The sequence below is a fragment of the Bos mutus genome, chromosome 16, assembly GCF_027580195.1.
Source record: "Bos mutus isolate GX-2022 chromosome 16, NWIPB_WYAK_1.1, whole genome shotgun sequence".
NCBI lineage: Eukaryota > Metazoa > Chordata > Mammalia > Artiodactyla > Bovidae > Bos > Bos mutus.
The window spans coordinates 46,805,185-46,827,855 of record NC_091632.1 but is presented as its reverse complement, the minus strand read 5'-3'; the positions used below and the strand labels follow the sequence as shown (position 1 = coordinate 46,827,855).

The window sequence follows — 22,671 nt, the reverse complement described above, 5'->3', positions numbered from 1 at the left end:
GATGGGTCATGGTGGAGAGGTCTGACAGAATGTGGTCCACTGGAGAAGGGAATGGCAAACCACTTCAGTATTCTTGCCTTGAGAACCCCATGAACAGTATGAAAAGGCAAAACGATAGGATATTGAAAGAGGAACTCCCCAGGTCAGTAGGTGCCTAATATGATACTGGAGATCAGTGGAAAAATAACTCCAGAAAGAATGAAGGGATGGAGCCAAAGCAAAAACAATACCCAGTTGTGGATGTGACTGGTGATAGAAGCAAGATCTGATAATGTAAAGAGCAATATTGCATAGAAACCTGGGATGTTAGGTCCGTGAATCAAAGCAAATTGGAAGTGGTCAAACAGGAAATGGCAAGAGTGAATGTTGACATTCTAGGAATCAGTGAACTAAAATGGACTGCAATGGGTAAATTTAACTCAGATGACCATTATATCTACTACTGTGGGCAGGAATCCCTCAGAAGAAATGGAGTAGCCATCATGGTCAACAAAAGAGTCTGAAATGCAGTACTTGGATGCAATCTCAAACATGACAGAATGATCTCTGTTAGTTTCCAAGGCAAACCATTCCATATCACAGTAATCCAAGTCTATGCCCCGACCAGTAATGCTGAAGAAGCTGAAGTTGAATGGTTCTATGAAGACCTATAAGACCTTCTAGAACTAACACCCCCAAAATATGTCCTTTTCATCATAGGGGACTGGAATGCAAAAGTAGGAAGTCAAGAAACACCTGGAGTAACAGGCAAATTTGGCCTTGGAATACAGAATAAAGCAGGGCAAAGGCTAGTAGAGTTTTTCCCAGAGAATGCACTGGTTATAGCAAACACTCTCTTCCAACAACACAGGAGAAGACTCTACACATGGACATTACCAGATGGTCAACACCGAAATCAGATTGATTATATTCTTTGCAGCCAAAGATGGAGAAGCTCTATACAGTCAACAAAAATAAGACCAGGAGCTGACTGTGGCTCAGACCATGAACTCCTTATTGACAAATTCAGACTTAAATTGAAGAAAGTGGAGAAAACCACTAGACCATTCAGGTATGACCTAAATCAAATCCCTTATGATTATACAGTGGAAGTGAGAAATAGATTAAAGGGACTAGATCTTATAGACAGAGTGCCTGATGAACTATGGATAGAGATTCCTGACATTGTACAGGAGACAGAGATCAAGACCATCCCCATTGAAAAGAAATGCAAAAAAGAAAAATGGCTGTTGAGGAGGCCTTACAAATAGCTGTGAAAAGAAGGGAAGTGAAAAACAAAGGAGAAAAGGAAAGATATAAGCATCTGAATGCAGAGTTCCAAAGAATAGCAAGGAGAGATAAGAAAGCCTTCCTCAGTGATCAAGGCAAAGAAATAGAGGAAAACAACAGAATGGGAAAGACTAGAGATATCTTCAAGAAAATTAGAGATACCAAGGGAACATTTCATGCAAAGATGGGCTCAATAAAGGACAGAAAACATATGGACCTAACAGAAGCAGAAGATATTAAGAAGAGGTGGTAAGAATACACAGAACTGTACAAAAAAGAGCTTCACGACCCAGATAATCATGATGGTGTGATCACTCATCTAGAGCCAGACATCCTGGAATGTGAAGTCAAGTGGGCCTTAGATAGCATCACTACGAACAAAGCTAGTGGAGGTGATGGAATTCCAGTTGAGCTATTTCAAATCCTGAAAGATGATGCTGTGAAAGTGCTGCACTCAATATGCCAGCAAATTTGGAAATCTCAGCAGTGGCCACGAGACTGGAAAAGGTCAGTTTTCATTCCAATCCCAAAGAAAGGCAATGCCAAAGAATGTTCAAATTACCGCACAATTGCACTCACCTCACACATTAGTAAAGTAATGCTCAAAATTCTCCAAGCCAGGCTTCAACAATACGTGAACCGTGAACTTCCTGATGTTCAAGCTGGTTTTAGAAAAGGCAGAGGAACCAGAGACCAAATTGCCAACATCTGCTGGATCATCGAAAAAGCAAGAGAGTTCCAGAAAATTATCTATTTCTGCTTAATTGACTATGCCAAAGCCTTTGTGTGGATCACAATAAACTGTGGAAAATTCTGAAAGAGATGGGCATACCAGACCACCTGACCTGCCTCTTGAGAAATTTGTATGCCGGTCAGGAAGCAACAGTTAGAACTGGACATGGAACAACAGGCTGGTTCCAAATAGGGAAAGGAGTACATCAAGGCTGTATATTGTCACCCTGCTTATTTAATTTATATGCAGAGTACATCATGAGAAACTGGGCTAGAAGAAGCACAAGCTGGAATCAAGATTGCCGGGAGAAATATCAATAACCTCAGATATGCAGATGACACTACCCTTATGGCAGAAAGTGAAGAGGAACTAAAAAGTCTCTTGATGAAAGTGAAAGAGGAGAGTGAAAAAGTTGGCTTAAAGCTCAACATTCAGAAAACTTAAGATCATGGTGTCTGGTCCCATCACTTCATGGGAAATAGATGCGGAAACAGTGGAATCACTGTCAGACTATTTTGGGGGGCTCCAAAATCACTGCAGATGGTGATTGCAGCCATGAAATTAAAAGACACTTACTCCTTGGAAGGAAAATTATAACTAACCTAGACAGCATATTAAAAAGCAGAGACATTACTTTGCCAACAAAGGTCTGTCCTGTCAAGGCTATGGTTTTTCCAGTGGTCATGTATGGATGTGAAAGTTGGACTGTGAAGAAAGCTGAGCCCCGAAGAATTGATGCTTTTGAACTGTGGTTCTGGAGAAGACTCTTGAGAGTCCCTTGGACTGCAAGGAGATTCAGCCAGTCCATCCTAAAGGAGACCAGTCCTGGATGTTCATTGGAAGTACTGATGCTGAGGCTGAAACTCCAATATTTTGGCCATGTCATGCGAAGAGTTGACTCATTGGAAAAGACCCTGATAATGGGGGGGATTGGGGGCAGGAGGAGAAGGGGTCGACAGAGGATGAGATGGCTGGATGGCATCACCGACTCAACGGACACGAGTTTGGGTAAACTCCCGGAGTTGGTGATGGACAGGGAAGCCTGGTGTGCTGCGTTTCATGGAGTCACAAAGAGTCAGACACGACTGAGCTACTGAACTGAACTAGTCATTATGTGTAGTTAATGCCATGGGGAAGTCCTTAGGTAGACTAAAACGTTCATGAATTAAATCCTGAGTAGTATGAGTATTTGAAATGAGGATCTGTCCAAGGAGGCTGAGAGAAGCATGACAATTTATCCTTCTGTGTCCCCAGCACAAAGCATAAGATCCAACGCAGTCACTTAGTTCGCTAAATTTAAGAGAATGGGAGCAGAATACATGGTTATTGACAGAGCCCATAGGAGGTAGATTAGGAGGAGAAATGGAGTGAAGAGTCACAAAGGACAGAATGAACTTGAAGAGGGCGAGTGGTGCCAGGTAAGCACAATGGACTCTACCTTTGCTTCTGCAGGGCTAGAAGAACCCAGCGGTTCAAGTTGTATGATTAGGTAGGGTCAGAATACGCAGGGCCTGAAACGGATGTCAGATTGAAGAATTTAAGACTCCAAAAGGCCGGCCACCCCGAGAAAAGCCAGGGTTCTGGAGTGGGCCGTGAGAACAAGAGATTTCCTTTCGGGAGGTGCACTCTGGAGGCATTGCGCTGGTAGTGGCATCTGAGCTGCTGCTGCGGCCGGTGGCGACAGTGCTGAGCTGTTACCAGTAGAGTGCTTTCCACTGGACTTTGGCTTACAGTAGCTACTGAAAGGGAACAGTGCTGTCGGCTGGTGCTGCTATTTCATGCCGTTCCCTGACCAAGTGCTGTTAACTCTATCTCTGAACCTTGGCACCAGACGACAGAGGCGGTGGCATCTGGCCGCAGCTGGGAGGCAGTGCATGCGCGCCGGGCGGGGATGTCTAGCTGCGAAGCCTAGCGCACAGCAGCCGCCCATCGCGGCGAGGGCGGGGCGGTCGCGAAATCAGGCCACGCCCCCCCTCGCCTGCGCAGGCGCGCTTCGGGGCCGTTGCTGTCAGGAGCGCACTAGAGGCCGGACAGTGGCGGGATCCGACGTCTGGCTGTACCCGGCTGACTAAACCCAGCGCGGCGAGGGCGGCGCGGCCCCGGCTCCCTGCCAGGTCGCAGAGACTAGCAGGGACTAGCGGGCAGCCGGCGGCGCAGGCACAATGGGGAATCGGGAGATGGAGGAGCTCATCCCTCTGGTGAACCGTCTGCAGGATGCCTTCTCCGCGCTGGGACAGAGCTGCCTGCTGGAGCTGCCTCAGATCGCCGTGGTGGGCGGCCAGAGCGCCGGCAAGAGCTCGGTGCTCGAGAACTTCGTGGGCAGGTGAGCACGCGAGGGGGAGGGTGAGAGGAGGGGGCGACCCCTCTTCAGGCCGCTGAAGCGTCGAGGGCAGGAGCCCGAGGCTGAACCAGGGGCTGCAGCGGATCGGAGGGAAGAGCGGCAGTGTCAGTGAGGGCGGGCGGGGTCGTCCCGGCTCCGGGCATCCTCTGTCCCTCCCCGCCTGGTGGCCCTCCTGTCTGCCTTTCATCCTGCGATACAAAGCCATTTCCTCCCCGTCCTCCGGTCTGGGAGTCGGGGAGGGGGTCCGCCCCAGGATGACTTCCCCCTCCCGCCCGGTGCGCGCCAGCCCGGGGGACGGCCTGAATGCGTAGCGCTCCCGGGCGCTTCCCAGTCCCCTTTCTGTTTTCCCGGCTCAATATCCTCCTCCTTTTCCTGTCAGCCTCCCCGGGCTCTCCGCGAGGCTGTGGGGTTTATTTCCCTGCCCCTCCCCCCTTGGAGATGCTTTCCTTCTCGCCCTGGTTTTCGGCTCCTGTCAGCTGTCTACTGTTCGAGACAGTCGTCGCCTGCCCCTAGCAGGGGAGGCGGGGTTCGAGGAGAAAGAAATCGTTTGTTGTGGTGAGGCTTTAACCCGCGACGCTTCCCCACCGTTTTCCTAAGGAGTCCAACAATAAAAGGTGGTTTTGTTTGCGTGTGCACCTACTCACAGCTCCAGGCATACGTGAGAGAAACCGAGGCAGAGACTCTGAGAGGGGGGTGCACTGGGACTTGTGTTGTCCAGGTGCCATGTCATTCCTGCATCATCTCGGAATGGACCAGCATCTTTCTCGTACTCTCTCTGCACCCCCTTCCCCAGCATCATCTTCGATTCCCTAAGCTTTTATTTGTCCTGCGAACCTTCAAGTTAACAGCTGAATTGAAATTATGATTCCAGGTTTCGTAGTTACTCTTAATTCAGAAAAACCCAAATAATTCATTTTTAAATTGGGAATCAGCATCCCCCCCACCCCGCCCCCGCCCCCCGCACTGAGCAGTGCATGAGAGATTAAGTTACCTTAACGGCCTTGGCTGAGGAGTGCAGACATTTGTTAAGAAAAGCCCATTGGAAAGCATTATGAAGGCTGAAATCTGTTTCCTAGTAATAAACTAGGTAGAAATGTACAACAGCTGAGGGAGGGGGCCAGCGACGGTACAATACAGAGACTGTACTTGACTCTCTGTTTGACTGGTTAGTGATTTGGAATTCAGAAGGTTCGTGGTTTGTTTTTTTGGCTTTTCTTTTCTTTTTTGTTAGTGTTTGTGTAAAATTTAGATATTCCCACATCTTTGGGAATGGTAGTATCCATAAAGTGTATATTCTTTTCTCTCAGATGTTGCTCTGTCTCTCAGATGATACTCTTAAGGATATTTTTTATCCTTCCTGTTTGAACTAGAAAGCTAAGAAACCTAGTTTTAAAAAAAGTAAAATTGCTGACAGTTGGCTGTTATCTTTGACTAAGTCACTTAATCACTTTTTTCAGTTTTATCATTAATTTTAGTAGTGAGAAAAGTGATGGTAAAGCATTTTGCCTACGTCATCATAGACTTAAGGTCTAGAGACGGATGACTATGTGATTTCAAACGTGTACACAAAACAGTCACATACATAAGGGTTTTACTGTCTTTGATTTATTGTCAATGAAATTCAGTAAATTTAAAGTGGTATCTATAGTGAAAGTGAGGTTTGATGAGGTTTTTTTGGAGATTTACAAATTCCAGAGCATTTAACAGGAAGCCTTAATAATAATTTAACTACTTTTGTTTTTTAAACAAATACTTAAAGATTAAAATTGTAAGTAATTAAAATGCAATGACCATATTTTATGCATCTTTCATATATTTAGTTGGATGAATCTGCTTTATAAATGCACTTTTTGCGGCAAGAACTTTTGAACCTAATGTCGATTTTATGCACATATCTTGATTCTGTTCTTGAGATTTTCAAATCCTGAACATAGTCACTGATGCTAATAAAATTGTAAATATCTTTCCTCACTAGCTATCCTCTTTCCAAATGAGAATTTTAAAAATCTGAAAGAGTAAAATATTTTAGCTTGAACACTCTTTATGATAGAATGAAAAATAGGGACGTTGTAAATATTATGTTCACCAGAGTATTTATCAGAATACCTTAGTAATTTATTGGTAATTTAATTTACCAATAATTAAATACTGTAAGAATGTCAAGTCAAAGGAAAGGATGAGCATAAAGAAAAAACTGATTTAATAAATATAGCAAGGCTTTATTATCTGTAGAGATGACACCTGCCAGCAGAACTTATATATTAGGTGAAAATTTAATTAAAAAAGTAATTTGATTTTAGTAAAGGTTTCAGTCATTGAATTATTGAGGAATCTAATTTCTAATTATAAACAAACCTTAGGGAAAAAGGAGTTAAGTTTTTTGGAGTATTTTGTTAGGAGATTCATTCTAGGTGGAAAAAACTGCTCATATTGCACTGTAACCTTTTATCTTTTTATTATCCAGAAATTTTTCAATAAAGATAAGGTTCTTTAAGAATGAAACTTTCCTCTTTTACATATAGCTGTTTTCATTTTAAGGCTCTGACCTCTATGCAGTTATTGAATGCAGTCATAAAACAAGGGCTCATTACTTGGGTAAATTAGTAGCATTTGTTCACCATTTAAGCTTATCCTCTTAAATAATGATGAATTTTCTTCTTAACATTTAGCAATCCATGTTTAGTGGACTGTCTCTTTCTCTGTCTGTTTATATTGATTTTTTTTGACACCACTGAATGAATTTGGATGTGAATTTGTTTACTTCATTTAACTATAACTAAAATCCAATTTTGGGGACAAGTTTTGAGACTGTTATGAATAAAATGAGTCTTGAATGAACTATTTGTTTGTGATTTTCTTGTTAAAGTGATGAATTTACATATTAATATAATGTAATATAGTGTGAGAAACCAAATTGTTCTTTTGGGTGTTCAGATGAGATATAGGCTCTCAGTGAGAGGCAGCTTAAGGTCTAATGAATAGAAGCTGAGACTCGGTGGTCTGAATATAGGGGTTCACTAGATGGCATGGGGTCTGTCCATTGGTCTTGTTTGTGTGTAGAAGAATTTATTCAACTACTGTTACATGTCCCCCCCCCCCCTTTTTTTTAACAGTGCAGTGAGATGATGATAATGGTCAATGTTTATAGAGTATTCATAATGCATCAGGTGCTGTTTTAGGTGCTTTTACATAGATAATCTCATTGAATCCTCTCAACCTCCCAAAGAGGAGGATACTCTTAAGAGTTCCATTTCACAGAAGAGGAAATTGAGATTTAAAGACTTTGAGTAACTTGAGAAGGTGATTTTTTTTTTTTTTTTTAAATTTGGAGTATAATCGCTTTTGGAGAAGGAAATGGCAACTCACTCTATTATTCTTGCCTCGAAAATTTCAAGGACAGAGGAGCCTGGTGGGCTACAGTCAATGGGGTTGCAAAGAGTTGGACAAGACTTAGCCACTAAACAACAGCATAATTGCTTTACAATATTGTGTTGGTTTCTGCTATACAACAACGTGAATCAACTATCTGTATACATATATCGCCTCCCTCCAGCCTCCCCTTGCCCCATCCTATCTCTGTAGGTCATCACAGACCAGAGCTGAGCTCGCTCTGCTGTATGCATCAGCTTCCCACTAGCTAGCTATTTTACACACGGTATGTATATATGTCAATGCTACTCTCTCAATTCATGCCACCCTTTCCTTCCCCTGCTGTATCCACAGCTCCGTTTTGTACCTCTGCAGTCTCTAATCCTGCCCTGCCAATAGCTTCATCAGTACAATTTTTCTAGATTCTACATATATGTGTAAATACATGATAACTGGTTTTTCTCATTCTGACTTATTCACTCTATATGACAGACAAGGTTCATCCATATCACTGTGAATGACCCAATGTCATCCCTTTTTATGGCTGAGTAATGTACCATTATGTATATGTACCACACCTTCTTCATCTGTGGGTGGGCATTTAGGTTGCTGCTGAAGTTGAATTTAATTTAACATAAAATCAATGGAGCTGGGATTCAGCTTGACGTATCTGGGCTTTATACTTGTGTTCTAAAACCTCTGGGCTGTATTGAACTCTTCCCTATTGAGATTTACCATTTTCTCTGATAAATACTTTTGATGTCTTTCTTTGATCACACTTCAAATCACCACCTAAAATAATAAGAAACTGCTATATTAATAATTTCATTCATAATTTATTTACATCAGTCTGTCTTGCCTCATTTCACAGAGAGTTTGAGGCAACCCCTTAAGTAGAAGCAACATGAGTTAAGAGATAAGTATTTTTCTTTACTATATTAGACATTCTTGAAGGGAGCTCTAAGATGTAATTGGATTATTTATTTAAGTATGTGTTGAGAGGGAATATAACTTGTTTATAGTGGTGTTAAGTGAAACTGTACTAGTTGCTAATGTGTAAATGCTTTTTAATGATATACTTGTTAGAAACATTAGTTCTTCAATGCTAATTATGTAGGCAGAGGATTCACATTATTTTATTCTAGCTTAAATGGTAAAATAGACTTTCCATTGTGCACAAGTAGGTTTTTTGATGAGTGGGGGTCAAATAAAAGATAAAGTGAGTATGTTGAGGGGAGTTCATGTCAATGTGAAAATCTCATGTAAGGTATATTTATTTGGTTGTAAAGTTTCTAAACATGGGTATGTTGATTTATCAAATTAGAGTTGTTTTGCTAGAGAACCTTAAAAGTGAACCATTTGATGCTCTTGTTGAATAGACATGACCAGATAATTTTTTAAAAATTCAAAGCCACTTATATGTCTTAGATACTAATTTAGTCTTAAATCCTTTGACTGATTTCAAGAGAGTTTTTAAAAATTGAAGCAGTAATAGTTCTCTAATTGCAAATAAGATTAGGCACAGAGCATGCATTTTAGTGAACTTATTAATTCAGAAATAGTTTTATTTAAAAAAATATCAAAGCATCTGATTAGTGAATATTTTTCAACAAATGGCTTCCAAGTATTAAAGTTATTAGATAAATGAGTGCTAACAATTAAAATGTGATAATTGTTGAAAATCATACTTCATGGTTCCCAAGAGCCTATTTAAAGTGTCAGAAACATGAACTCTGTTTTATCCAACAGTTAATTTTTATAAAATTAAATATATATTTATAAATATACATTATATTTTTAAATTTTTAAATTAAAATATAAATTATAAATACAAATTATAATTATAAATAAAAATAACAAAGATATTTTTACTGTATTCACATTGTACAATATTCTTTTAGGTTATCACAAATTCAGTTTGTAGGATTTAATTGTAACAATCAATTATTAATAATTCCTGAGAAGCAATATGCCTAGGTGAACTGGACTGGATAGGATATCTCTGTTTTGAAATTTACTTATGATTAACAGATATTAAAAAAATGCACTGGATTAACTTCTTTAAGAATGAAGTTGGGGAGATGTTGTTACCCAAAACTTTGAAGGAATGGGAACTTAATAGTTCGCTATTCTAGAGAGTAGGTTCTTGGGTCCTTTACCAAAGGGACATACATTTAGTAAATTGTTTGTCTTAGGTAGTCAGTACTTTGTGCTGGGCCTAATAAGTAGAGTTAAATTATGATGTTTTGCTTAAATTACAATTAATTTTAAGAAAGGACTGCAAGCAGCTAAAAGAAATAGAAGAGTTTTTCTTTTCCTCTTCCACCAGAGCCACATCAAGAGAACTCAGTGCTAGTATACTGTATAGAACAATCCATTTATTTTCTAGATGGCCAAAGGTTTGTCTACATCTGCTTTGCTTTTTTCTCACACTCAGCATTAATTTAAAAATTCTAAAGGATTGTGTTATAGTAAAAATGAACATTGTAAAGTGGAAGGAAGGAGGAGGCCAGGATTTGTTTCGCCTTACTTGTTGGCAGGCATGGATGCTGTTAGACACATTTCATGCCTTCTGTACCTTGTTTTCACATCCCCATGTTAATAAGGAAGGTGATTCAGGGTTAGAGAGACAAGTAATTTGTGCAAGGTCACATGACTAGCAAGTGGCCAAGCAGGGATTTAGTCTTGGGTGTGATTCTGGTTGATAACTCTTGAGAAATGTGGGCAAATAAAGTCAATGAGTGGGTATTATTGAGTTCTAGGTATCCTGGGTAAGAATGTAGAAGGAAGTATGAATGTACAGAAGCTGATATAAAAAGAGAATTGACAGCATAAGGTACGAGACCACAACTTTCAAAGATTTTGTTAAAAATGAAGACAGTTGGGTATAATGAAAACTAAATGGGACAAAATAATTTATACTGTGTCAATTTATTCCTACAGAAAAGAAAAACCTCTGAAAAACTACAGTTCTGAAATTGAGCTGCGATATAGAGGAAAATAGACAGTATTGGAGATATCAGTGTCATTTGGCAGCCGGTATCATTTTAGCTCAAGGCTGCATGCACTGAAGTATCGATGTTAAAGCAGGGAGGTGGTAATCTGTGTCTCAGTGTTTGACTTGACAACAAGGCATTGAATTTAGATTGTCAGTTTATCACAAAGAGACACTGTATGTTGCATAGGGCCTGGCAGAAGAGTAGCAGGAAAGAATAGAGGTTGGGGAGATTAAAAATATAACTGGATACATTGAGGGTGGGATGGATCAGATCAACTAAGGAGCTTGAAGGCACTAATACTTAAGGGAGGTGGAATTCTATTTTTTAAGAATAAGGCATTTAGTTAAAGGAGTGGAGTAAGTAGAAGACAAAATGTTACGGAAAATGTTCTAGAAGCAAACTTGAGAATAGAATGTATTTATAAAGGAAGATACAGGCAGAGGGAAGGTTGATACTAAGTGATTTGTATTATTGAGTTAAACACCATTCTAGAAAATTAGAAAGTTTATTAATACTAAATTGGTGGTTTGTTTTTTTTGTTTTTTTTTTTTGGTCAGAGCTGGCTTAGCTTTTTTAAAATCAGTAGTGGAGATAGGCATTTCAATAGGTTCTATAAGAAACTTTCTTCTGGCTTTACTTTTGCTCACTTCTTGGAGCTACATTAGGATACAGAGAAACAAGAGATTTGCCCAGGTCAGAAATAGAATCAGAGTTGAGTTTGGAACTTGGTGTTTAGAACTGGGAGCCCTGTGGCAGTTCATCATCTTCTCTTTCTCCTCTTATCATTTTAAAGTACCTCCCTCTCATCCTCACTACCTTCTTTCCCCATTTCTTTCCATTGGACCAATCTTTCCTTCTCCTTGTTACTCCTCTCCATTACTTCTCTTGATGGTAGACCAGCAATGAATTTTTTTTTCCTTCATACATAATAGGGTAAAGAGACAGGGAACAGGATGTTTCTCAGGCTAATACACTGTTCCTAGTGGCAAAGAACCTGCCTGCCCATGCAGGAGACACTGGAGACCCAAGTTCGATCCCTGGGTCGGGAAGATCCCCTGGAGGAGTAAATGGCAACCCACTCCAGTATTCTTGCTTGGAGAATTTCCTGGACAGAGGAGCCTGGTGGGCTATAGTTCGAAGAGCTGGACACTACTGAGCAACCAAACACAACTCATACACTAGAGTAAATTGTAACTTTTGGGAAACAGATGGGCCCGGGAAAAGACTGTATGAAATAGTGGATGTTTTCACACTTTATTAATATTTTCCTACCAGTTGTGCGTATCTAGAAAGTCGTGCCTGGGTTGGTCACTGATTGGCCTTGCTTAAACTGGGGAAAGCTGCTGAAACGTTGTGTGTAAGTTAAGTAATATAATGAAAAGGTTACTATGTAAGAAGTGGGTGAGATTTTTGAGAGAAAGAATGAATTATTTAATCCATGAATTATATGAATGATACAGTATTGCTTTAGATTTTGTCTTTCCTGTAAACATCCCTGCTGAAGATTCTCTGTTTCCAGGACTTTAAAGTGTGTGTCTCAATGCTTCTTTGTGATGGTGTCTTATTTTCATTTCCCACAGCTTAAAGGTCGTGCTATCTCTGGGAATAACACATTCATACCTATTAGAAGTGAGTAGGGCTTCTGCAGGACTTTATTGTCTGTTGTTTTTGTGGCTTAAAATTGAAAAGACTAATCAATTTAAATAATTGGATGGGTGCTTTAATCTCACTTAATGTATTTGTTTTCTTAGACCCTGAAAAAGCCAGAATTTGGAAAGAAGTCATCATATTCTGGTGATTGAGGGCAGGCTTTGCTGCTAGGCACATTAGTCCCACCTCTGACTCCATAATGGATACAAACATGGCGTCTCAGCAAGGCACTGAACTTCACTGAGATTTAACTTCCTCATTTGCAATATAGAGACAGTAATACAGATTTCATTGTTTTATATGCTTTTGGGTTCCAAGTAAGATGGTGTAAAGTGTGTGACCCATAATAAGCATTTAATAAGTGATTTCTATGATACTGTGATTTATTAGAAAAACATGTATTTCATCATTCACATGACCAAAATATAATTCTCAAATATATTTGGTCTGTGTTCATAGTTTCTCACTTATAGTTCCTCAAACCCTTGGAATTTCCTAAGTTTTGAAAAAAGGTGTCTTCTGTTAGGTTAATGAGGTGACTTTTGGAAAGCACCCGAGCATGAGGGCCCTTTGCCCGGGGAACCAACCTTGTGATTAGAGGGTTGGAAGTCTCAGTCTCATCCCCGTGCCCGTTCCTCCCCCAATACCCCTGCAATCTTGAAGTCAAATCAGTTACCAATGGCCAGTGACTTTTTAAAAAAATTTATTTATTTATGGCTGTGCTGGGTCTTTATTGCTGCATGCTGGATTTCTCTAGTTGTCGTGAGTGGAGACTTCTCTCTAGTTGTGGTGCATGGGCTTCTTGCTGTGGCATGTGGCTTCTAGGGCATGCGGGCTTCAATAGTTACTGCTTTTGGGCTTAGTTGCGCCATGGCATGTGGTATCTTCCAGGACCAGGGATCATACCTGAGTCCCCTGCATTGCAAGGTGGATTCTTAATCACTGGACCACTAGGGAAGTCTGCCAGTGGCTGATGATTTAATCTATCACAACTATGTAATGAAGCTTCCATAAAAAAACAAAAAGGGCAAAATTCAGAGAGCTTTTGGGCTGGCAAACACATGGAGATTTGGGGAGAGTGGTGTACCTGGAGAAGGAATGGAAGTTCCTCGCCCTTTCCCCATACCTTGTGCTATATGTCTCTTCCATATGGCTTCCTGATACATACCTATTTATAATGAAACAGTAGTAAAATAAATAAAATGCTTCTCTGAGTTTTCTGAACTGCTCTAACAAGTTGTTTGGACCAAGGAGGAGGTCGTGGGAACATCTAATCTGTAGCTGCTGCTAAGTCGCTTCAGTCCTGTCTGACTCTGCATGACCCCATAGACGGAAGCCCACCAGGTTCCCCTGTCCCTGGGATTCTCCAGGCAAGAACACTGGAGTGGGTTGCCATTTCCTTCTCCAATGCCTGAAAGTGAAAAGTGGAAGTGAAATCATTCAGGCGTGTCTGACTCTTCGTGACCCCATGGACTGCAGCCTACCAGGCTCCTCTGCCCATGGGATTTTCCAGGCAATAGTACTGGAGTGGGTTGCCATTGCCTTCTCCAAATCTGAAGCTAGTTGGTTAGAAACATTTCTAACAACCTGGGCTTTAGATTGGTGCCTGAAGTTGCAGGAGAGGGTGGTCTTGTGGAACTGAGCTGTCAACCTGTGAAGTCTGAGGCTTTCTCCAGGTAGATCGTGTCAGAACTGAGTTGAATTGTAGGATACCTAGCTGTTGTCCAGAGCACTGCTTATTGTTGGCGTGAGAAACCACCTCTGCATGTTGGAATTGGTACTACAATCCATTTGTTTAATGGTTATTAGTTTTAGTCTTTTATCTAGAAATGGACAATTTCTAACTTTTTAAAACAAGTAAATCTAGGAGAAAAGATAGTAGTGTTTAATGTGCATGGCCTGTAATAGTGCATTCAATAAATGATTGCTATTAGTTTAAGTCTTTTATCTAAACTGGACATTTTCTGAAACCAAAGCAAATTTATGAAAGACAATAGATAGTAATGTCTATTTACAAATTTTTTGTGCATGTTGGAAGATCACAGCTGCATCAAAATGCTTACTTTTGGATCTAACTTAAAGATTTAAAAATTACAAAGTTTAGTTCTGGATCTTAAAGTATATTTGGATCTTTTTAAAAGAAAGTATTACCCACATTTAGCATCACTCCAGTGTATATTTAAACAGATATATACAAGTCCAGTTTGTATACTCTTCCTTCCCAAGAGTTCCAAAGTACTTATCATTTATTTTTATTAATCCTTATGGTATCCCTGAGAGTATGGTAAAAGCATGTTTTATTAACTTCAATTTAGAAATATGGATGGTTGAACTGGAAAAAGTTAAGTAACATGCTAGGGTTTGAATGGCAAATACCAGAGATAATGAACATAGAATTAATCACATAGAGATAATACAATTAAAAGGAATTTTGCTGAAATTATTTTCAGATACTCTCCTAGAGAATGAATTTTAAGCAAAGTATTTAATTCTGTGATATTGATAAACCATTCTTAGCATATCTTTATCTTTTGGAAATGTTAGATGAAGTTGTAGGCAAAGATGAAGGTAGAAGTGGGAAAAACAACTGAGTCTGACTGATGAAGGAGGACAACTTAGCAAGAATATTAGTGAAGGTCAAGGAAGAGAAATGACCTATAGCCAAGGAATCAGGAGGTAAGATAGAAAAATAGTGTCAGGTGCTATTAGACCTTACAGAAGTATCAAACTTCTTGAAGTAGGTGTTGAAGTAATACCCATGACTTTATTTTCAGTGGAAAGATTCATATCTTGAGTTAATTGACATTTTCACAACTTGTTAACCTCCAGTTTTATCTCTGAGCTAGTTAACTGGTTCCATTTGGAATTACATTTTCTTTATGTTTCTAGGTATGCCTCAAGCTTTGCGTAAGAATAGTTTTGGATTATCCAGAGGAGGCTTAGAGCTTTGTGTGTATGTGTGTCTGTTTTCTAGTTAATAAAACAGAAGCCCATTATTTTCATATATTTTAAGAAGGAGAAAAGATTTGAAGAAAAAACACAAATAGAATCTAAAAAGGAGGGAGTTATGAGTATTTGTGAGTTATTTAGTTTGAGGTGGATTTAATTTATACCCATAGTAGATGTTCCCTGGATGTTTGTTAAAAGAAATACCTTGGATGAACTGAGGCAACATGATGGAAATCAAGGAGAGCTAGGATTAGTCTGGTCTTTACTGTCATCCCACTGGTCTTCCTCCACTCTCCCTGTCTGATTTAGAGGCTCCTTTTTAGTGGTCCTTGTTCATACTTCACTGCATGGGGATCTTACTGTACAGTTGGTTGCCTTTGTCTGTCCAGCCATTTGCAGCTTCCATGATGTCAGGAGTGCTTGCACTTCATTTGTCACCTTCTATAAACAATGCTGGCATGTAGTAGGAGCTAAATTAATGACTTAGCTGTGTGATTGTATATGTTTATCCAAGCTGAAGCATATGTTCTTCATCAATACATTTATTGAGGTTGGAGTGGATGTTGGACTGGATGCATTTTTTTCAAACAAGAGTATCAGAGTTCTTTCCAGGTAATGATAAGTTCTGTATTGTGAAACTTTTGTGTTAGTTGCATATTTGTTTATGTGTACCATGCTGCAGTATAAAATGTATTTCTTACTGTGGTTGTCCTCAAAATGGTTGAATGCCTCTGGACTAGATTAAATCTAATGTTACTTCTAGTCGTTTATTTAATTGTTCTGTATTTCCATGGTAGGACATATCTTTGTATAACAGAAGACAAAATTCACAGTATACTATTTTACTAGGTGAGTTAAAATGAAGATAATTTTATTATTTTTATTTTTTAAAATTAATTGAAAAAGGAATATGCCTATGTGATTACACCTCTGACATTCCAATAGTGCATATAGTAAAAATTGTCTCTCACCAAGGTTTCTTATTTATTAAGGTGTTTAATCTGCATATCTGACAGATTATTTCTGGGTTATATTTTCTTTACATGATGTCGTTCTGATTTTTGAGGGCAGAGAGAGTTTAAGAAACTTGTCTGGTTGTAGGTAAGTGATTAAACCAGTTGAAAAAGAACATGTTTGAAAATTCTTTTAGCAGATGGATTATTCACTCACTGTGTCATTTACAGTCCCCTACATGCAAGAAAATGTGAGGTTCTTTGTATATAACAGCTCCTTCAAAGAACTTGGTGACCCCAAAGGGTACAAGGGTTGATATGCACAGGCTATTGTTATCAGGGTAATGAGGCTAACAAATTTGGCAAACCACTTCAGTATTCTTGCCTTGAGAACCCCATGAAGAGTAGGAAAAGGCAAAAAATTATGACACTGAAATATGAACTCCCCAGGTCAGTAGGTGCCCAATATGCTACTGGAGAAGAGTGGAGAAATAACTCCAGAAAGAGTGAAGCGACAGAGCCAAAACAAAAACAATGCCCAGTTATGGATGTGACTGACAATGGAAGTAGAGTCCAATGCTGTAAAAAGCAATATTGCATAGGAACCTGGAATGTTAGGTCCTTGAATCAAGGTAAATTAGTAGAAGTGGTCAAACAGGAGATGGCAAGGGTGAACATTGACATTTTAGGAATCAGTGAACTAAAATGGACTGGAATGGATGAATTTAATTCAGATGACCATTATATCTACTACGGTGGGCAAGAATCCCTTAGTATAAATGGAGTAGCCCACATAGTCAACATAGTCCAAAATGCAGTACTTGGTGCAATCTCAAAAATGACAGAATGATCTCTGTTCATTTCCAAGACAAACCATTCAATATCACAGTAATCCAAGTCTATCCCCCAACCAGTAATGCTGAAGAAACTGAAATTGAATGGTTCTATGAAGACCTACAAGACCTTCTAGGAAAAAAAAAAACGCCCAAGAAAGGTGTCCTTTTCATCATAGGGGACTGGAATGCAAAAGCAGAAAGTCAAGAGATACCTGGAGTAACAGGCAAATTTGGCTTTGGAGTACAAAATGAAGCAGGGCAAAGGCTAACACATTTTTGCCAAGAGAACGCACTGGTCATAGTAAATACCATCTTCCAACAACACAAGAGAATACTCTACACATGGACATCACCAGATGGTCAGTACAGAAATCAGACTGATTATATTGCTTGCAGCCAAAGATGGAGAAGCCCTATACAGTCAGCAAAAACAAAACTGGGAGCTGACTGTGGCTCAGATCATGAACTCCTTATTGCCAAATTCAGACTTAAATTGAAGAAAGTAGGGAAAACCATTAGACCATTCAGGTATGACCTAAATCAAATCCCTTATGATTATACAGTGGAAGTAACAAATAGATTCAAGATATTAGATCTGAAAGAGTGCCAGAAAAATTATGGACAGAGGTTTGTGACATTGTACAGGAGGCAGTGATCAAAACCATCCCCAAGAAAAAGAAATGCAAAAAGGCAAAATGGTTGTCTGAGGAGGCCTTACAAATAGCTGAGAAAAGAAGTGAAAGACATGAAAAAGGAAGTGAAAGGAGAAAAGGAAAGATATACCCGTTTGAATGCAGAGTTCCAAAGAATAGCAAGGAGAGATAAGAAAGCCTTCCTCAGCAATCAATGCAAAGAAATAGAGGAAAACAATAGAATAAGAAAGACTAGAGATCTCTTCAAGAAAATTAGAGATACCAAGGGAACATTTCATGCAAAGATGAACACAATAAAGGAGAGAAATGATATGGACCTAACAGAAGCAGAAGATATTAAGAAGAGGTGGCAAGAATACACAGAAGAACTATACAAAAAAGATCTTCATGACCCAGATAATCACAATGGTATGATCACTTACTACAGCCAGACATCGTGGAAGATGAAGTCAGGTAGGCTTTAAGAAGCATCACTATGAACAAAGCTAGAAGAGGTGATGCAATTCCAGTTGAGCTATTTCAAATAATAAAAGATGATGCTGTGAAAGTGCTGCATTCAGTATGCCAGCAAATTTGAAAAACTCAGCAGTGGCCACAGGACTGGAAAAAGTCAGTTTTCATTCCAATCTCAAAGAAGGGCAATGCCAAAGAATGTTCAAACTACCTCACAATTGCACTTATCTCACACACTAGCAAAATAATGCTCAAAATTCTCCAAGCTAGGCTTCAACAGTGTGTGAATCGTAAACTTCCACGTGTTCAAGCTGGATTTAGAAAAGGCAGAGGAACCAGAGATCAAATTGACAACATCTGTTGAATCATCAAAACAAGCAAGAAAGTTCCAGAAAAACATCTGCTTTAGTGATTATGCCAAAGCCTTTGACTATGTAGATCACAACAAACTGTGGAAAATCTTTAAAGAGATGGGAATGCCAGACCACCTTACCTGCCTCCTGAGAAATCTGTATGCAGGTCAAGAAGCAACCATTAGGACCAGACATGGAACAACAGACTGGTTCCAAATAGGGAAAGGAGTACATCAAGGCTGTATATTGTCACCCTGCTTATTTAACTTATATGCAGAGTACATCATATGAAATGCTGGGCTGGAGGAAACACAAGCTGGAATCAAGATTGCCGGGAGAAATATCAATAACCTCAGATATGGAGATGACACCACCCTTATGGCAGAAAGTGAAGAAGAACTAAAGAACCTCTTAATGAAAGTGAAAGAGGAGAATGAAAAAGTTGGCTTAAAAGTTAACATTCAAAAAACAAAGATCATGGCATCTGGTCCCATCACTTCATGGCAAATAGATGGGGAAATAATGGAAACAGTGACAGACTTTATTTTTTTGGGCTCCAGAATCACTGTAGCCATGAAATTAAAAGATGTTCCTTGGAAGAAAAACTATGACCAACCTAGATAGCATATTAAAAAGCAGAGACATTACTTTACCAACAAAGGTCCATCTAGCCAAAGCTATGGTTTTTCCAGTAGTCATGTATGGATGTGAGAGTTGGACTGTGAAGAAAGCTGAGCGCCGAAGAATTGATGCTTTTGAACTGTGGTGTTGGCGAAGACTCTTGAGAGTCCCTTAGACTGCAAGGAAATCCAAGCAGTCCATCCTAAAGGAAATCAGTCCTGGATATTCATTGGAAAGACTGATGCTGAAGCTGAAACTCCAGTACTTTGGCTACTTGATGTGATGAACTGACTCGTTGGAAAAGACCTTGATGCTGGGAAAGATTGAAGGTGGGAGGAGAAGGGGACGACAGAGGATGAGATGGTTGGATGACCTCACTGACTCGATGGACATGAGTTTGAGCAAGCTCCGGGAGTTGCTGATGTACAGGGAAGCCTGGCGTGCTGCAGTGCATGGGGTTGGGAGCAGTTGGAAAGGACTGAGTGACTGAACTGAGGCTAACAATTTTTATGCAAGGCATTTATTAGAAAGTAGTTGGCTGGATCAGGATGATGTCTTCAAATATTTGAGGAGTCATTAGTTGGAAAGGAATTAAATTGACTCTGTGTCCCCAGAAGACAGAATTTGAATAAATGGTTGAAAGTTAAAGGCAGACAGATTTAAACTTAATGTAAGGAAGACTGCTCAGCAGAACAGCTAAGAAATCGAATGAGTCACCTGGGGAGCAGTAAGTATTCCATCACCAGAAGGATAGAGACTGGGGATAAAGACTGACTGGCTTCTTGGCATGGTGTAAATGGGAAGCAGGTTGAGCGTCTTTGAAGGTTCTTGATGTTGAAGGTTCTTGCTATCACATAGTTATTTGTTTATGATTATTACTGGAGGTGAAAGTTTAGACAGAATTTGGACACCTTTAGAGGTGCAGAGTGGAAAGGAAAATATCACATGTCTTTGGAGAGTCCAGGAAAGATTTCTTGAGAGAAGTAGGGTTTGAAAAGGGGCTTCTTAGGTGGCACAGTGGTAAAGAGTCCACCTGCCAATACAGGAGATATGGGTTCAATACCTGGGTCAGGAAGATTCCCTGGAGAAGAAAATGGCACCTCACTTCAGTATGCTTGCCTGAAAAATTCCATGGGCAATGGAGGCTGGCAGGCTATCGTCCATGGGGTCACAAAAAGTCCGGACACAACTGAGTGAATAAGCAGGGTTTGAAATGAACATGAGAGAATAAGACTTTGATAAGTTGAGATGGGGCCAGAAGTCACAGACTGCAGCCTTCTCTGACCTCTGGATGGTTCTCTAAGTTGTTCCATGCTGCTTAGCACCTCAAGGTTTATGACTGAGTTGTGGTTTTTGGTCCCTGAGGCAGACTGCAAACTTCTATTGGTATTCTGCATAGTAACTTATGCAATTCTGTTTTATACACTTAATTTTTATTGAATTTTCATGAATTAAATTGTTGGCCCAACTTAAGATGGGTTGGTACTGGACATAAAGATCATGGCTTTTAGAAAGATATTTCTATTTGACGCTTATGAAATAACATTATGTTTGATGAATGAATGCTTAAGAGCTTCCAGCTAAGGCTGGAAAACTGTTGGTAGCCCTTGTGCCTTAGTTTTTGAACTGTCCCTTCTCTCACCCAAACTTTACTATTTTTCTTATTTAAAATTTTTTAAAAAAATTGAAGTATAGTTGATTTACAGTGTTGAATTAGATTCAGGTGTACAGTATAGTGAAGTGAAGTGAAAGTTGCTCAGTCATGTCCGACTCTTTGAGACCCCATGGACTATAGAGTCCGTGGAATTCTCCAGGCCAGAATACTGGAGTGGGTAGCTGTTCCCTTTTCCAGGGGATCTTCCCAATCCAGGGATTGAACCCAGGTCTATTGCATTGCAGGCAGATTCTTTACCAGCTGAGCCACAAGGTACAGTATAGAGATTCATTTTTTTCAGATTATATTCTAAGTTATTATATGATACTGGATATAATTCCCTTCCATTTTCTTAATGATAGAAGTCTACTTATGATTCTCCTATTTTGTCATCTCCCCTCTTTAGCTATGTTGGCTTAGCTCTTTCCTTCCCTATCTTTTCATTTTTTAAACTTTTTGGCAGTGCCTTGTTGGTATGTGGGATCTTAGTTCTGCGACCAGGCACTGAACCAGCACCCCTTGCAGTAGAAGTGTGGAGTCTTAACTGCTGGACCACCCGGGAAGTTCCCTATCTTTCCAGCCCTTGCTATCTGAACTCTTGCTGAGCCCAGGAACAAATATATTTGAATTACAAGGGATGATTATATTTGAAAGGCTAGTCCATCTCAGCATTCCAAAAGCAAGTACATGTGTAAATATACGTGTATGATTTACTTGAGGAATTTGTCAAAATGTGGCTTCCTGGGTTCCACTCACAGAGACTGACTCATTGGGTCTGGTGTTAAACCAGAGTAATCTGTGTTTTTCCAAAAGCTCCTTTGGTGCTCCTGTTAGTAGTCCCAAAGTCTGGCTGCTTATCACTGCTGCAATTTCTATTATTTCTGCAGCTGTGGATAAAGAATGAAATGTATTTTCATGTCTCATCAGTACACTGAAACTGCCCTTGCCAAGGTCCCTGATCTCCAAACAGCTTTACTTTTTAAGTATCTCTAAAATTCATCACCTGTGCTTCATTCTTACAACTGGTGATGCTTAATTCTTACAATCATTGACTGAGTTCAAGTTAGCATCTTTTATCTCCTGGACTATAGGGATTGACTTAATGCTTTCCCCATCCATAACTCTTCAATCTAACTTCCATATAGCCATGATATGATTGATACAAAATTAAAATTAAATGGTATCATTATCTGGGTGAAAACTTTTCTTTTTTTAAAATTTATTTTTAATTGAGAATAATTTGGACCCCTACCTCAAATCATATACAAAAACTAAAAATGTATAGAAGACCTAAGTGTAAAAGTTTAAACTATAAAAGGAAAACACAAGTGTAAATCTTAATGATTTTAGATTTGGCAGTGGTTTTTAGCTATGACAATTAAAATATAAATGAACAAAAAATTTAAAAAATATAACTTGTGCTTCGTCAAAATTAAAAACTTTTGTGCTTTGAAGGACACTATTAAGAGCATGAAAAGATAAATCAGAGAATGGGAAACTTTTTTTTTGCAAGGTATATATCCAATTAAGGACTAATAACCTAAAAATAAGACAAATAATCCAATTTAAAATTGGACAAAGACTGTTTACAATAGTCAGGACATGGAAGCAATCTAGATGTCCATTGGCAGACGAATGGATAAGAAAGCTGTGGTACATATACACAATGTAATATTACTCAGCTATTAAAAAGAATGCATTTGAATCAGTTCTAATGAGGTGGATGAAACTGAAGCCTATTATACTGAGCAAAGTAAGTCAGAAAGCAAAATACCAATATAGTATATTAAAGTGTATTTATGGAATTTATAAAGATGGTAATCATAACCCTATATGCG

General features: G+C 39.4%; 1 protein-coding gene across 7 annotated transcripts in view; it reads left to right on the top strand.

The window, feature by feature from the left end:
• The first annotated feature begins 4,009 nt into the window (after positions 1 to 4,009).
• The window catches only part of DNM3 (dynamin 3), a 645,907-nt gene continuing 627,245 nt past the window's right edge, over positions 4,010 to 22,671 (top strand). For all 7 annotated transcript variants that reach the window (XM_070385287.1, XM_005902409.2, XM_005902410.2 and 4 more), the window contains exon 1: positions 4,010 to 4,325. In XM_070385287.1, coding sequence (XP_070241388.1) covers positions 4,165 to 4,325 — 161 coding nt within the window. In that variant the 5' untranslated portion in view covers positions 4,010 to 4,164. The remainder of the gene's footprint in view (positions 4,326 to 22,671) is intronic.